Here is a 13,405-nt window from a genome sequence, read left to right as displayed (position 1 = left end):
AGACAGACTCCCTTGCCTTGCCCTTGCTACCTGGTTCCTGGACCGGTACTGCCAATGACCAAGCCGGCCATGTCTTGAATCAATCGCTCCACGCCTTGTCATCTGTTCCCCCAGGTCCGCACCCCTGGCTCGATGCCCTGCCCTGGCCTGCCTTGCGTTCCCTTGGATAGCTTTTCTTTTGCCTGCTCCACCAACAGCGGTTGTCCGGGTCGTCTCCCAAGAGCCGCCGCACTGCGCCGGCGCACGCCCCCTCCAGGCCCAGTACTTAAACTTGCTGCTAATAGAGCGACCCCAAAGGAGGCACAAGTAGCAGTACTGGCCAGAACGAAGCACCGACCGCCGATGTTAGGTACTCTGCGCTGCTACAGACCCCATTCTGATGCTGCTGTTTCTGCGAGAGACTCGGGGGCGCAGGCTATTGAATAAGATGAAGGCATCGTCTCACAGCCGATACGACATGTCTGCTGCCACTCTGCCAACTTGCAAACCCCACCCCCGACACGATCCTCGAGACATGGCCCTGCCTCCCCGATCAACGGACGGATAGCCAGGCCGCTGCCCGCATTAGCTCTTCCCGTCAGTGGTCCTACTGACTGGGTCCTCCTCCTGCTTGCCCAAGTGCTAAGCATAATACCTGGGCGTGTACAAACCAGTGTCTAGGCACAAGGGCCCGGCCGGCCTGCTTCGTCTCTGCCGCCACACGCCCCTAGTCTGGTTTGTCTACCTCTGTCTAGCGCCATCGACCTGTCACCACAACTCTTGGGTTCCTGGAGGGAATCTGATTGCCCCGACCCAGAACCAGAGCCTCTCTCATCAACGCACACGGCCCCCACACTTTGACTCTCGATCTGATCAGGACCAAGCCTCTCTCGATCCAATTGTCTCTGAAGCCATCCGTCAGGCCCCTTTCCCCCTTGACCAACCCCACGCCGGATCCGGTGGACATATAATACGCCTCTGCCCGGCTCCAACACTACCACCACTACCACCACCATCACCACCACCACCACCACCACCATCACTCTCCAACTCTAACCGCTGCCACTTGTCCTCGCCACTACCTGACTTTATAGTCTTCTAGTCTACTCGTTGCTTTGCCCTGATTCGACACTGGATCCTTCTGCAACCCATTAGCCTACTTTCCCATCTTCACATACACTCCAGCCATGCCTGTCTCGCACAACACGCTCCGCGGCTTCGAGGCCCCCGTCTTCCCTCTGCTGCCGGAACAACCTGTTCCTTCATGTCCCCCCGTTATGCCTGCCGGCACCATCATGCTGGGACCCAAGGTCAGATAAGAAAGCTCGCGCCGTCGGTTCTCTGATTGCTAACGCCGAATAGGTCCCCGGCACAAGATGCCCAACCTGCGCTCTGGATGGCAAGGAGGTTTGGGTCATCCCGGGCCGATGCTGCGGGTACTGCGGCACCCCGTGTGATTGAGCATTATGAGTAATACGGGTGAGTTGGCCCAACTTCGAAGCTTACTGGGTCAGCTTGCTAACACGGACCTCGGTGACAGATCCAATGAAGGAATAAAAAAAGAGGAACAACAATCATCAACCGCTCGAGGCGGACGGCGTTTTTTTTTTGAACAACAGCAGCACAGCACCCGGGTCCCCCTTTCACCCCTCGATACACGATATCCGTCTTCTCCTTATATACTCGGGACACCTCCAACCGGATCCTCTCGTTGCTCAGGACACACAAGCCCTCTCAGCATTCAAATACAGGCAGCACTCACGGAGGCGTGGCCAATTGGCTAAAAACCGGAGTCAGCACGAGTGCTTCCACAGCGTCATTGAACGTGGGCGTCGTCATTCCCGCATTCTTAGGCTTTCTTATGCTTGTTATTTGCTTTGCCGCTGTTACTTCTTTTTTATACATCGTTCTGTCACTCTGTTAATCAGGAAAGGGGGAAAAAGGCGTGAACATCCAAGCATGTCCGGGCAGCAAGTAAGGATATGGATAGTTTTACGACGCACATGGCGGAGTCTTGAAGGCTGGGGGGAAACCACCAATTTCTTAGGCATCTGGTTGATTTTCTTTCCGTCTTCCCTTCTGTTCTTCGTTCTCCTCCTCCTCCTCCTCCTCCTCCTCCTCCTCTTTGGACTTGGGCAAATTGGTGGGCATGAGCACCACAGCCGGCGATATCTTGTCTTGCTCAGCGAGTGCCATGCCTTGGGAAACACGGCGCTTTTTTCTTTCTTTTTCTTTCTTTTTGATACCAGCATTTTTATGTGTGTAAATTAGAGGCAGCGTATACGCTAATATTGTGACAATTCGACGTGTTCAGTCTCTGGTGTTTCGCAATCGTGCACACTGCACCATCACCCATGAGATGTCTGCAGCATCAGACTGCTCGACTGTGGGCGTAGGGCCCAAAGAGCCCAACGCAGAATCTGGAGTCATGGAATCACCTGGAAAGGTCATGTTCCGTCGCCCGGAAGGGCTCTTCTGGCAATGTGCAGGGAGTCAAATCAAGATGCCGCTCCCAACATGCAAGGATGGGTTTCACAAGAAAATGATTGAACGCATGTAGTACTTCGATGCATGGGGAGAGAGGGCAACGAAGTGGTATGCAGCCCCATGCATTGACAACCCCGTATGACGTGGGGGTTTTGGGGGGGAAGGGGGGCAAAGGGGGGAAGGACAGAAAGGGCACGGCTGCTGCTTGTATTACTGGAAGCCGCGTCAAGTTGCATGCGAGACATGGGCTCTCCATCTGTTGGTAGCGCCGGGTATTGAATGACGAATTTCCGGCCATGGAGCTAAGCTGCCAAAGGTTGCATCCTGCACGATGTCATTCGCCAGAGGGGCCAAATGTAGAGCAGGTTGTCACAGCAAGTAGGTGTACTTGCCGGGTAGGGGAGGCCGGTGAAGAGGAGGTCGAATGCTACCAACTGAATTAGTATGTATTATCTCGTGTAAGACCTTGGAACAGGGAGACGAGACGCTGACCTCTTTCAACAACCGGCAGCCCGAGCTGCAAGCGCGATCCAAGAATAGGGGAAACAGAAAATAGTTTTGCTCTTTTGATACAACGAAGTGGTGCCGTCGGGACAGACCGGTATTATGATTTCCGCAGCAAAAAGCCGGGCTTGCGATCGACGACTGTCTCGTCAGGGAGACAGGGCGGATCAACTCGAAACTGCTGCTATTTGCGATGCTCAAGGGGCCAAGCCAGGTCGGGGGAGGCACTAATGGGTTGGCGTTACGGAGTACTTTTTTTGGTTCATTTAATACCGTGTGTCTTGGAACCCGCAAAGACCGACAGGTCATCTTCCCCCCCGTCAGATGTCAAATTGACCTGTCTTGCTTCTTTTTAGGCGCTACAAGCGGACCAGGGGCGCATCTCGTGACCTTTCGACAAGTTGATCCATACTCTCGATGGTGCCGGAGACGTCATGATCCATTGCGACACTAACGACTCGTGAAGCTGTCCGGCCTGGGCTATGAGCTGAGCGCGGTTTGGCGTTGAGGAGGCTGAAGCTGAGGGGCTACGCCTAGACTGACTTCAGCTGTTCGACGATGGTCTGCTTGCCCGCTGTCATGGCCCCTGCCCTTTCGCATCTGGTGTTCCCGGATCCCTGGGTCTTGGTACTAGTCGTCTCGCGAGCAATCGAGGTTCCAACTGTACGGTGCGGCTGCACTCCGTATAAATTGCATATGCAGATTGGCTATGACTAGCGCTTAGTTTTCCGACCAGCCGGGCCTCAGCTAAGCCGCTGACGGCATTGGCATGCCGGTCACGACTAGCTTTGGCGCGAGTCCGGCTGCAGCTTCTCTCATGCTTGTAGGCGGTCCCCCCCTATCTTTGAAACTGCTTGGGCCATCTGTAGCAGCCAGTCTGTAAGAGAGCGCCGCTGCTATGCAGTACTGTACGAGTTCCTTTGGTAGTCCCACCGGCAGCAACAGTGGGCGGTAGTTCGTAACATTGGCGGCTTGTCTTCAGACATGACATTGTTGTCCCCGGCGCCTCAGGCCCCTTACCCCGAGCCAGCCATGGGATATCCAACGGATAGTATGCAGGGCAGCGAAATGAGGAGAACCTGCAGCAGCCGATCGCTTACGCAGACAGATCGCATATTGCTCTGCCGGTAGTCAGTACCTCAATCTGCCCTGACAGCCAGGTACGGCTACCGAGCTCCTTTTGCCGTGGCAGCAGTGCGGTAGCACCATCAAAGTCTCCGAGGCTTGGCCCATGGCGGGGTTGACGCGGGCTGTAGAGCACTCTTGCTGTATCCGTGGCGGTGACGGCGGTAGTATCTGCAGATGCCTCACGGCGGATCAGGTCGATGTGTGGACAAGGGGGGCCAGCTGGGAATGCAATGCAGGGACCACTGACCGCCACCATGAGAGACCCATCGCAGTGGTCTTTGTGTCTGGTCAGTGCTTCGGGTCGCAGCTCGCACCGACATGTCGTCTGGGTCACTGGACTGCGCTAGCTGCAGGCCAATGTGCCGGCGAGATGGAAAATTACCAGCTAGCCGGGTCCCAAGGGCTGGGACGGACAAGGGTGTCGGATGTAAGGGGGGAGCTTGGACACGACACACCAACTCGGGTTGGCTGGTCATGCATGCTGTTGTCTGAACAGCAGAAGAGTGAGGTGATCGAAATCGTCTCCTTTTCTTTGGTGGTTGGTTGGTTGGCGAGATGCTAGTCTCGAGCCAGAGCTTAGGCTATCTGTCACATCTAGCCCCGAATCGCGATAGTGGCGTCGATGAAGAGCGCCGGAGTGGTGTGCGGCGTGCTGAAATGTGCTAACGAAAGTCGCTTGGTGACCGGCTCGTACGATTACCGGAGCAGAAGCTGTCATTTTCGATGTTGGGAGATTTGCCTTGAAATCTGACCAGTCTTCTCCCCCTTCCCTTGCGTCTACCGGACCTTGAAGCGATTAGCCAAAGCGATTCGAGCAGGGGACGCACCGACGCGGCCGGTGCAACACCATATCCCGAGATGATTCACCCCTTCTTATCAGTCCCCTTATGGATCAGAAGGGGGGAAACAAGGCTCTTGAGACGGCAAAAGGAGAGCCAGAAAGGTAGAAGCAGAAGCAGAAGCAGAGGTTATCCAGCCATCAGCACAAAGGAGCAATTGGAAATCCAGCCTATGCTGTTACAAAGCTGCGCAGCATAGCACAAGCAGCGAAAGGAGATTCCAGTCGATGCAAGGCGCAAACCTAGCAGAGATTGGCTTCGTGATGTGAGCCACCGAGGCGGGAAAGGAATTGAATTGAAATGAATTGCAAGAAATGTTAGTATAAGTTGATTGTTTGACTAAGGTAGTGAATGTATGTAAGATGTTCAGGTAGGTAGTAGGTCAGGTTACGTATGAAAGAAAGAAGGACAGAGGAGAGAAACGAAGGAGGGAAAGGAGACGCTTGTTCGTGAGAGGGAAGCTGCGACACCGCCCAGAGAAGCGTGAAGAGAGCAAGGGAAGGTGCTACTTGCGAGTGAGCAGCCGTGATGCGTGCCTGCCGCGCTCCTGCATCTCTCCGAATAATGTTGAGGTACCTTATCTTCTGCCTCAGGCACCAGACCAGAGGTTGCTGATACATGTACCGAGTTGGGAGAGGCAACATACGACGACGACTGACACACCTTGTATCTTTTATCGTCAGCATCGAGTCCATCTCTTTCATCCAGTAAGATAGAGCAGTCAGTCCTAGCACAACGTTGCGAGGGAAACCACTCTGCAGCTTGCTTGTCCTGCGTCAAATCATCTCTTATCCTTTCTTCTTGCTCCCTACCTGAGGTTACTCTGACGCTGCTGATCAGGTATAGTAGACCCCTGGTCTCAAGGGCCGTCCGTAACGGTACTGATATAGATATCTACTTACTCACCTCGTCTACAGTTAGTGGCTGAGCCATAGTCATGGCATCATCCTCTGCAATGGGCCGCCTAAGGGATGCTCCAACGTCGCCGTGTGCTGCACCGGACGGCGTCCGCTGCGATGACACGTCAACAAAGGGCAGAGGTGGCACTCCGATAGACGACAGCGATGAGAGTCGGACAATGAGCGGCATTGCTACTCCGACGAGCAGCCATAATGACGCCTTGGCAGACGAACACGACGACTGCACTCCGAGAGGCGGTGACGATGGCCCTCGACAGCCATCCGATATAATCGCCAGGCTCGCGAAGAAGTTGGCCAAGTATTATGCCTTGGAGCCGGCCAGGGAAGATACGCCATGCTTTACACAAGGCTCGAGGAGGCAGCTTCTGAACTACTGGAAGCGTTGTGTCGTCTATGCTTCCTCGCCCTTGCCCGCCGCTCAGTGGCTGCGCATCGAGAGCAGTTTACGAGACTTCGGCAAGGACATGTTTCAGTTCAAGGAAGAGTTTTGGTCTCTAGCAAACTATGCTGACCCTTCCAACATCTACACCGGAGCCAATATCTGCTGGAGGCCAGCACTAGTCAGCACAGCTCGGGGATGCAAGCGTGTCAACGGAGCCGTAATATCCCAATTCTCTACCGCCCCTACGCTCCGGAGACGAGGGCATGGTGCACGTTTCCTGATGCGCTTGGCCGAAGAGATGGACAGGAGGAAGGGCGAAGAGCGCATCGAGTTCAGCGTCGTGTTCGGCGGCCCCGACACGAACTTCCTCAAGCAGCGTGGCTAGAAGCCGTTGCCGGCCAAGCATCTCCGAATCACATTGGGTAACCTGCAGCTCGACGACCGCCTTAGGGGATACATGCGACGGCACCTTGGTGATTGCGATGCCGAATTCGGCTTCACCGCGAATGATAACCAGATCGAGCATATGTTGGTGGAGAATGATTCGATGGACATGATGGCAATGAGCGTCATTAAAAGTCCAATCACACATGTGCAGTTCCGGCTGGTGGAGGAGGTCAAGGCGTGGCATCTGTGCCGCCAGTCCATGACGGCTGGGGCATTATACGAAGTCAAGGAAGCATGGGGCCCGTCCTGGAGCCCAGTCCGGATGCACGTGGGAGCCGTCTACAAGGACCCGAAGACGGAAACGAATGTTGAGATGTGGTGGGTGCACGACTTTGCGTTGAAGAGGCTGTACATTGCCAAGCTATCCCTGAAGCGCGAGGAGGGATTGGAGATTCCGATCAGGCTGTTGCTTCGAGCGGCTGTGCACGAGGCCATGTGGTTCAAGTTGAGAGAGATTGTTGCGTGGGACCCGAACCCCCGACTCCTGGCCCAGGCAGAGAGGCTGGTCAAGGACCTAGGCCAGGACATGACGGCGACGCACGAGAATCGATCCGAGATGGTGCCCTGCTTCCGATGGCACGGAGGCGAGGACAAGGATGTTGTATGGAGGAATGGTGAGTACTGGAGTTGGTGCTGAGGCTCAAGGGTGGAAGGGTGGCAGCCGCCTGAACGGGATGCTCCGTCTTGCAATCTCTTGTGACGCTCGTTTTCATGTTTGGATCAAGCTGGTCTTTTGGTTTCGGTTCTGACTCAATGAGACTTGGATGGAGCAGTTGGCGGTCTACAGCGTGATTATAGCGAATTGAACCCCTTGGACGTGATGGTTGATTTTGTTCTGTTGTCATGGCTGGTTTAAGGGGTATGAGACGGGCTACATCCTGGCTCTCTCTATGCCTCGCTCCTTGGGAACCAAGTGCACATGTGAAGGGCTCCCAAAGCTCTGCTTCTGCCCTCTCTGTTGCTCCCTTTTCCTCTTGATAAGAGTGTACGACATGTTGACGGCGATAGTACTTTGTAGTCCAACGGCTAAGGTAGTGATGATTGTTGTTATCCCCTGCCCACATCCTGTGACATCACCGGCAGCAGTCGGACCCAAACCCCGCCCCCACCTCGGATTCGAATCCCGTTCCATCTCACGTCTCCTCTTGTCTCACCTCGCTTTCAAAAAGCCTTCTCTCGTAAGCCCTGCGACAGCGTTGCCAGATCTCCACACGAGGCATGCAGGCACTAGTATCCGAATGCTAGCTCATGCCTACCTCTATATAGGCTATACTCGTATGTACTGTAGCTAGCTACTAAGGCGCTGACGTTGCCATGAGCAGTCGATGAAGCAAAGGCGTCGTCACAGCCGTGGAGACTATGTACAGTCTTACATATCATCTACACTGACTGTCAGTCTCGTCGAGATCCAGTGACATGCGCAGCAATTGATAAGACATGACAAAAGGCTTCAAATTTCAAAAAACCCCTTGCAACTGCCACCACCACTGACTTGACGCTTCTCTTGGTTCTTTTCAATTTTAATCCTCCCGCTAATAACAACTCGCACAACTCAATTCCCTCATCCGGCCCGACCCGCAACTCGTCAAGTTCTGTTCCCTTCTATCAGTATTTCCATGAGGCATCATCTTCTGCGGCTTCTCCCCACAGCCTCTGCCGCCTGCATTCGCTCGTCTGGTCCCCGCATCAGCCTCGGCCGCCGCTCGGAGCGCATTTCATCCGCTCAAGCCCAAGCTCAAGCTCAAGCTCAAGCTCCATCTCGATCTCAGTTTCATTCTCTTTGCCCTCTTCATCAACACCATCAGCAACCGCTTCCGCCTCGTCGCCAAGCTCTTAAGCCCGCCATACCCGCAGCCACAGCCGCCCCCGCGCCATCTCAATCTCAATCCCTCTTCCGATCCCTTCCTCCTCAGTCTCGCTGCCCCCAATCCCGCACCATGTCCGCCATGCCCGCATCCCACGGCCACAGCGCCGCCTGCTGCAACATCCCGCCCGTCGTGTCCGAGGGATACACGCCCAAGGGCTCGTACGAGGAGGTTGGCGGCTACAAGACCTGTACGTTTGCTCTCCATCCCGACGACTGCCGTCTGAAGACGATTGCCTCTGGAGAACACACTTTTGCTTGATCTGTGAAAAAAAAAAAAAAGTCGAGACTCATGATGTCTAATTCTTTTTTGCGACACATAATCAAACAGACGTCACCGGCCCCGCAGACGCAACAAAGGCCATTGTGGTCATCTACGACATCTTTGGCTACTTTGACCAGACGGTCCAGGGCGCCGACATCCTGGCCTACAGCAACGACCACCAGAAGTACAAGGTGTTTATGCCCGACTGGTTCAAGGGCAAGCCGTGCCCCATCGAATAGTGAGTATTTGTTGTTCCTCTGGTCCCGCGGGAGGGACCTTTGGGCGATATATTGCCCTAGATGAAATCAGAAGGAGAGAGCTGGCTGACGTCGAATCAAACACGCAAAACAGCTACCCTCCCGACACCGAGGAGAAGCAAAAGGCCCTCGGCGCCTTCTTTGGCGAGTTTCCGCCTCCCAAGATTGCCGGCCTGGTGCCTGCGTACGTCGACGCCGTCAAGGCTCACAGCCCGTCCGTCTCCAAGCTGGCCATGCTAGGGGTAAGTCCATCACGCTCTGTACCTCTTATCCCACACGACTATCACAACCCCCCCCCCCCCCCCCCCCCCCCCTCCTCCTCCCCCCCTTTTCTACACTCGAAAGTCTCGAAACATAAGCGCGGTCAAGTAATACTAACCCCCCTTGGCAGTACTGCTGGGGCGGCAAAGTCGTCGCCCTCACCGTCAAGGCTCCCACAAACCCGTTCTCGGCCGCGGCCGCCGCCCACCCGGCCATGGTCGACCCGGCCGACGCCGAGGGCCTGACCATTCCCTTTGCGCTGCTGGCGTCCAAGGACGAGAACCCAGAGGACGTCAAGAAGTTTGAGGAGAAGCTGCAGGTGCCCAAGCACGTCGAGACGTTTGGCGACCAGATCCACGGCTGGATGGCGGCCAGGTCCGACTTGAAGGACGAGAGGGTCAAGGCCGAGTACGAGAGGGGCTACAGGGCGCTGCTCGAGTTTTTCGGCAAGCATTTGTGAGGAATGCTTTGGTGGAGGTTTAGTCATGATGCTCGAGGAGAAGGGGGTGGGGGTTGGAATGTAAGAGAGCTCTGCTTCTTACAATCACTAAAAGATTATAGTTTTGCTTCTCTTAGCTGCTTTGGAACAAAACAGTCAGCAAATGCCACCACTAATCGCATGGGTTAAATTCTTGTCCCATCATCTAACTCTGGAGCTATCAAGCAGTCATGACTTGAGACTCTCTGTGTAACTCTCACCCATAGTATCCAATATACTACTAGCTAATATATCCTCAATCCTGCGGCTCTGCGGGCCGGAGCGGGGAAGCGGCAGCTAGCAAAAGATGATTGGCAGAGGGCAGACATTGAAGGAAGCAACACATTCCGCTCTCACTGCATGCCGTCTCATGTCTCATATCTCATGTCTCACGTCTCACGTCTCACGTCTCACTCATCTCGACGACGGGGGACACGTGCACTCATGACAATATCACTCATAACCGCGCGAACAGCACACCTCACTTCACTTCATCCAAAATCCAGATCTTGATTCATCACTCTGATTAACATAAAAGCTGCAGGCCATCAAAGAGACAAGACAGCATACAAACATCATGGCCCAAACCAGCGTCTTTCTCTGGGTCCTCGACACCCGGCCCCTCTGGCCCGAGGCAAGCAACACCAAGGATCTCCCTCGCGTGGTACGTTCTCCCGCCATCACCACCACCCTCAAACCTCACATCCCAAAGCTAACAAAACCCTCAAAAGGCCTCCCGCGCCCTCTCCCTCCTCTCTCCAGCCGAACAGGCCGCCGCCCTCAAATACCACTTCCTCAGAGACGCCAAGCTCTCCCTCGCATCCTCCCTCCTCAAGCGCCTCGCCATCTCCCACCTCCTGCGCGTTCCCCTCCCTCGCGCAACGCCTATCCGCGACGCCCGCACGAAGCCAATCTTCCTCCACCCGCCAGACTCCGACCTCCAGCCCCTCCTCTTCAACGTCTCCCACCAAGCCGGCGTCGTCGTCCTCTTTGGCGTCCACAATCCTCCTGCCGCGGGCATCGCCATCGGCACCGACATCGTCTGCCCCGGCGAGCGCCGCGACCGAGACGTGCGCCACGTCCAGACCGAAGGCTGGCCGTCCTTTGTCGCCATGCACGCCGAGGTCCTCTCCCCGCTCGAGGTCCGCCGCATGAGGGAGCTGCCCTTTTCGCCGCGCTCCGAGCCCCAGCGCCTGCTCGACTACTTCTACGCAGACTGGTGCCTGCGCGAGGCCTACGTCAAGATGACGGGCGAGGCCCTCCTCGCCCCCTGGCTGCACGACCTCGAGATGCGCTACTTTGCGCCCCCGGGCGAGGTCCCGCCCGAGGGTGCCGACAAGCAGCTCGAGGTCTGGTTCAAGGGCCAGAGGCTCACCGACGTCGACGTCAAGCTGGACAGGGCGCTGGACGACGAGTACATGATTTGCACCGTGGTCAAGAGGGGGGAGGGCGGTGCTGGGCTCGAGGTCCCCGGGCCGGAGATTTTGGATCTGGAGGAGACGCTTGCGAGGGCAGAGAGGTTGCTGGAAGAGCTTGGCGAGTGATGTCGTACAGTCGTTTGACTGTTGATGTTCACAATGGCATGTTGCTTGGGACTTGAGAGTTTTCCAGAGACAAGAAGAGATGGAGGGCTCTGGGTACGTCGTGGACGCATGGCAAACGCTGGATAACATGAAACGGGACATCAGATTGCGACAATCAAAACAGTTTGTTATATGAAACATTCACTACAATGAACAGATGAATCGACTCTTTAATCATCTATCCGTACAGGTATGCTCCCATCGGTCTCGTGCAATTCGGTCAAGCGAAGCTCTTGCGCCAGAAAGCCTTGCGCCTATTGATCCTCTTCCTCACCCCCTTCTGGCGGCGCCTCTAAAGAGACGAAAAACACCTTGTGCCCCTTCTTGTCCTTTGCGGCTTCTGCTTTCTTTTCTTTGCTCTTCTCCTTGTCCTTCTCGTCTTCCTTCTTCTTATCGTCCTTGGTCGTGTCCACCACGCCATCCTCCAGCTTGCCAATCGTCTTGACTGCCTTGCCGTTCCCATCCAAGTCAACCACCACGTCTATGGTGTCGAGGCTTCCATCTTCCGTGTACATCCACAGCTCCTTGAATTCCCCACGCACCAGGCTGGTCAACAGCATGGACCCCAACACGCCTGGGACGAGATACAGCAGCGCCGGCTGTCCGTGCTTGAACACGAGCAGCATGGCGAGCGTAACCAGCATGCCAACAAGGTATCCCGCCATGGAGGCGTAAAAGTACGTCTTGGGAAATCTCGACGCGGCAACCTGGGGAGGCAAGTCTCTAGGAGCGACGAGGCCGAAAGCTCGGCGGATCCAGAAGCGCTCTCCCCAGTTGCCTTTGACATCGACGTAGGGGGTCTTGACCTCTCTGTACTTGGTCTCGCTTCGCGTAATCGTCTCCTCGGAGCCAGAAACTTTCTCGAGAATCTTCAAGTCGGTGGCTTCATACTTGATCTTCCTGTAGTAGTGGATCCAGAGATCGAGTCGAAGGGCCCAGCCGATGACCATGCCCGGGATCACAATGTCTCCGAGCCCCAGAATACTCTTTCTGGATGCCGCCTCATACGTGAGCTTGATGGGAACGTCGAGAGTCGTGGCTACCGTCATCATATAGGGACTAGGAATCATTAACACATTGAATCCTGCGCCAACAAGAGAAGAGTGGCTCACGTGTAAAACACCATAAAGATGTCGTAGAAGAAAAGCCCCCACAGCACCAGCGACCCAGTGAGGAAATCAGTCGGCGACAAAATCAGAAACGATCCGTAGCACATGCCGTAGCCCAGCATGTTGGACAGGAACGGCCACGAGGTCGCAAAGTAGACAATCGCAGTCACCACCGCCATCAGCAGCGCCAGCATGTGCGCAAAGTTGACGTGGGCCGTCTCCTTGCCCATGCCATGCGCAAACACCTCGAGCAACCAGTGCCTCGTGAAGAGATGCCTCAGGTTCCAGACCCTGTTGTGCATCCGCGCCATGGGCACAAGGAAGCCCAAGGCTCCAGGGAGAGGGTTCGTTGCGCCATTGTTAGGGTTCTCCAGTTCATTGCCCACGTCGTCGCAGACTGCAACCGCCCTCTTGGCCTGATCGACTCTGCGCAGCTTCCCGTCTCTCCCACGCCAGAACCGGGGAAACACAAAGGACGTCAGGACCTGGATGCCATGCGCATAAAACGTCAGCAAGCTCGCCATCGACATCGTCGTCATATACGACCGCAGAATCTTGTTGATGATGGCCGGATCCTGCAGCCACTGAATGAGGTAGTAGAGCCCAACAAGCACGCAGGCAGCCATGACGGGGAAGAGAATGGCGTCCGAGAGTTCCAGTCCCTGGGCAAAGGTCTCGTCCTCCTGCTTCTGACGCTTCTTGTCCTTGGAGACGGCCGCCGAGGGCGGGCGGCGTAGAGAGGCATGGGCTCCGAGGTATATGATTCCCATGGCGCCGCTGACGAGCTTCAGCTCGAGCAGGAGGAAGCTGAGGTCCTGCAGGGTGTCCATGATGCTCGAGGAAGACGCAGCAGATGCCGTCGTGTTTATTGTTATGTTGAGGCTGTCCAAGCCCTCCATGAG

General features: G+C 55.6%; 4 protein-coding genes across 4 annotated transcripts; 3 read left to right on the top strand and 1 right to left on the bottom strand.

Annotated features, from left to right (window-relative positions):
* Window positions 1-6,795: 6,795 nt before the first annotated feature.
* On the top strand, window positions 6,796-8,117 carry TRIREDRAFT_109846 (uncharacterized protein; the record flags this gene model as incomplete). The annotated part of the gene is made up of 3 exons (XM_006967494.1): window positions 6,796-7,300; window positions 7,953-7,961; window positions 8,083-8,117. 3 exons carry the CDS (start codon window positions 6,796-6,798, stop codon window positions 8,115-8,117), a joined length of 549 nt encoding a protein of 182 aa, XP_006967556.1.
* A 506-nt stretch (window positions 8,118-8,623) lies between these two features.
* TRIREDRAFT_66016 (uncharacterized protein) lies at window positions 8,624-9,793 on the top strand (the record flags this gene model as incomplete). Its single annotated transcript, XM_006967493.1, has 4 exons — window positions 8,624-8,741; window positions 8,882-9,053; window positions 9,167-9,314; window positions 9,464-9,793. 4 exons carry the CDS (start codon window positions 8,624-8,626, stop codon window positions 9,791-9,793), a joined length of 768 nt encoding a protein of 255 aa, XP_006967555.1.
* A 619-nt stretch (window positions 9,794-10,412) lies between these two features.
* TRIREDRAFT_41504 (uncharacterized protein) lies at window positions 10,413-11,334 on the top strand (the record flags this gene model as incomplete). The annotated part of the gene is made up of 2 exons (XM_006967318.1): window positions 10,413-10,475; window positions 10,543-11,334. Coding segments are annotated over 2 exons (855 nt in total), but the record flags the coding sequence as incomplete, so codon positions are not given.
* Window positions 11,335-11,648: 314 nt separating this feature from the next.
* TRIREDRAFT_80237 (uncharacterized protein) lies at window positions 11,649-13,333 on the bottom strand (the record flags this gene model as incomplete). Its single annotated transcript, XM_006967388.1, has 2 exons — window positions 11,649-12,453; window positions 12,507-13,333. 2 exons carry the CDS (start codon window positions 13,331-13,333, stop codon window positions 11,649-11,651), a joined length of 1,632 nt encoding a protein of 543 aa, XP_006967450.1.
* Between the last annotated feature and the right edge of the window lie 72 nt (window positions 13,334-13,405).

The sequence above is a fragment of the Trichoderma reesei genome (genome assembly GCF_000167675.1).
Source record: "Trichoderma reesei QM6a unplaced genomic scaffold TRIREscaffold_17, whole genome shotgun sequence".
NCBI lineage: Eukaryota > Fungi > Ascomycota > Sordariomycetes > Hypocreales > Hypocreaceae > Trichoderma > Trichoderma reesei.
The sequence above is the reverse complement of the archived record's forward strand: the minus strand, read 5'-3'. Positions and strand labels throughout refer to the sequence as shown.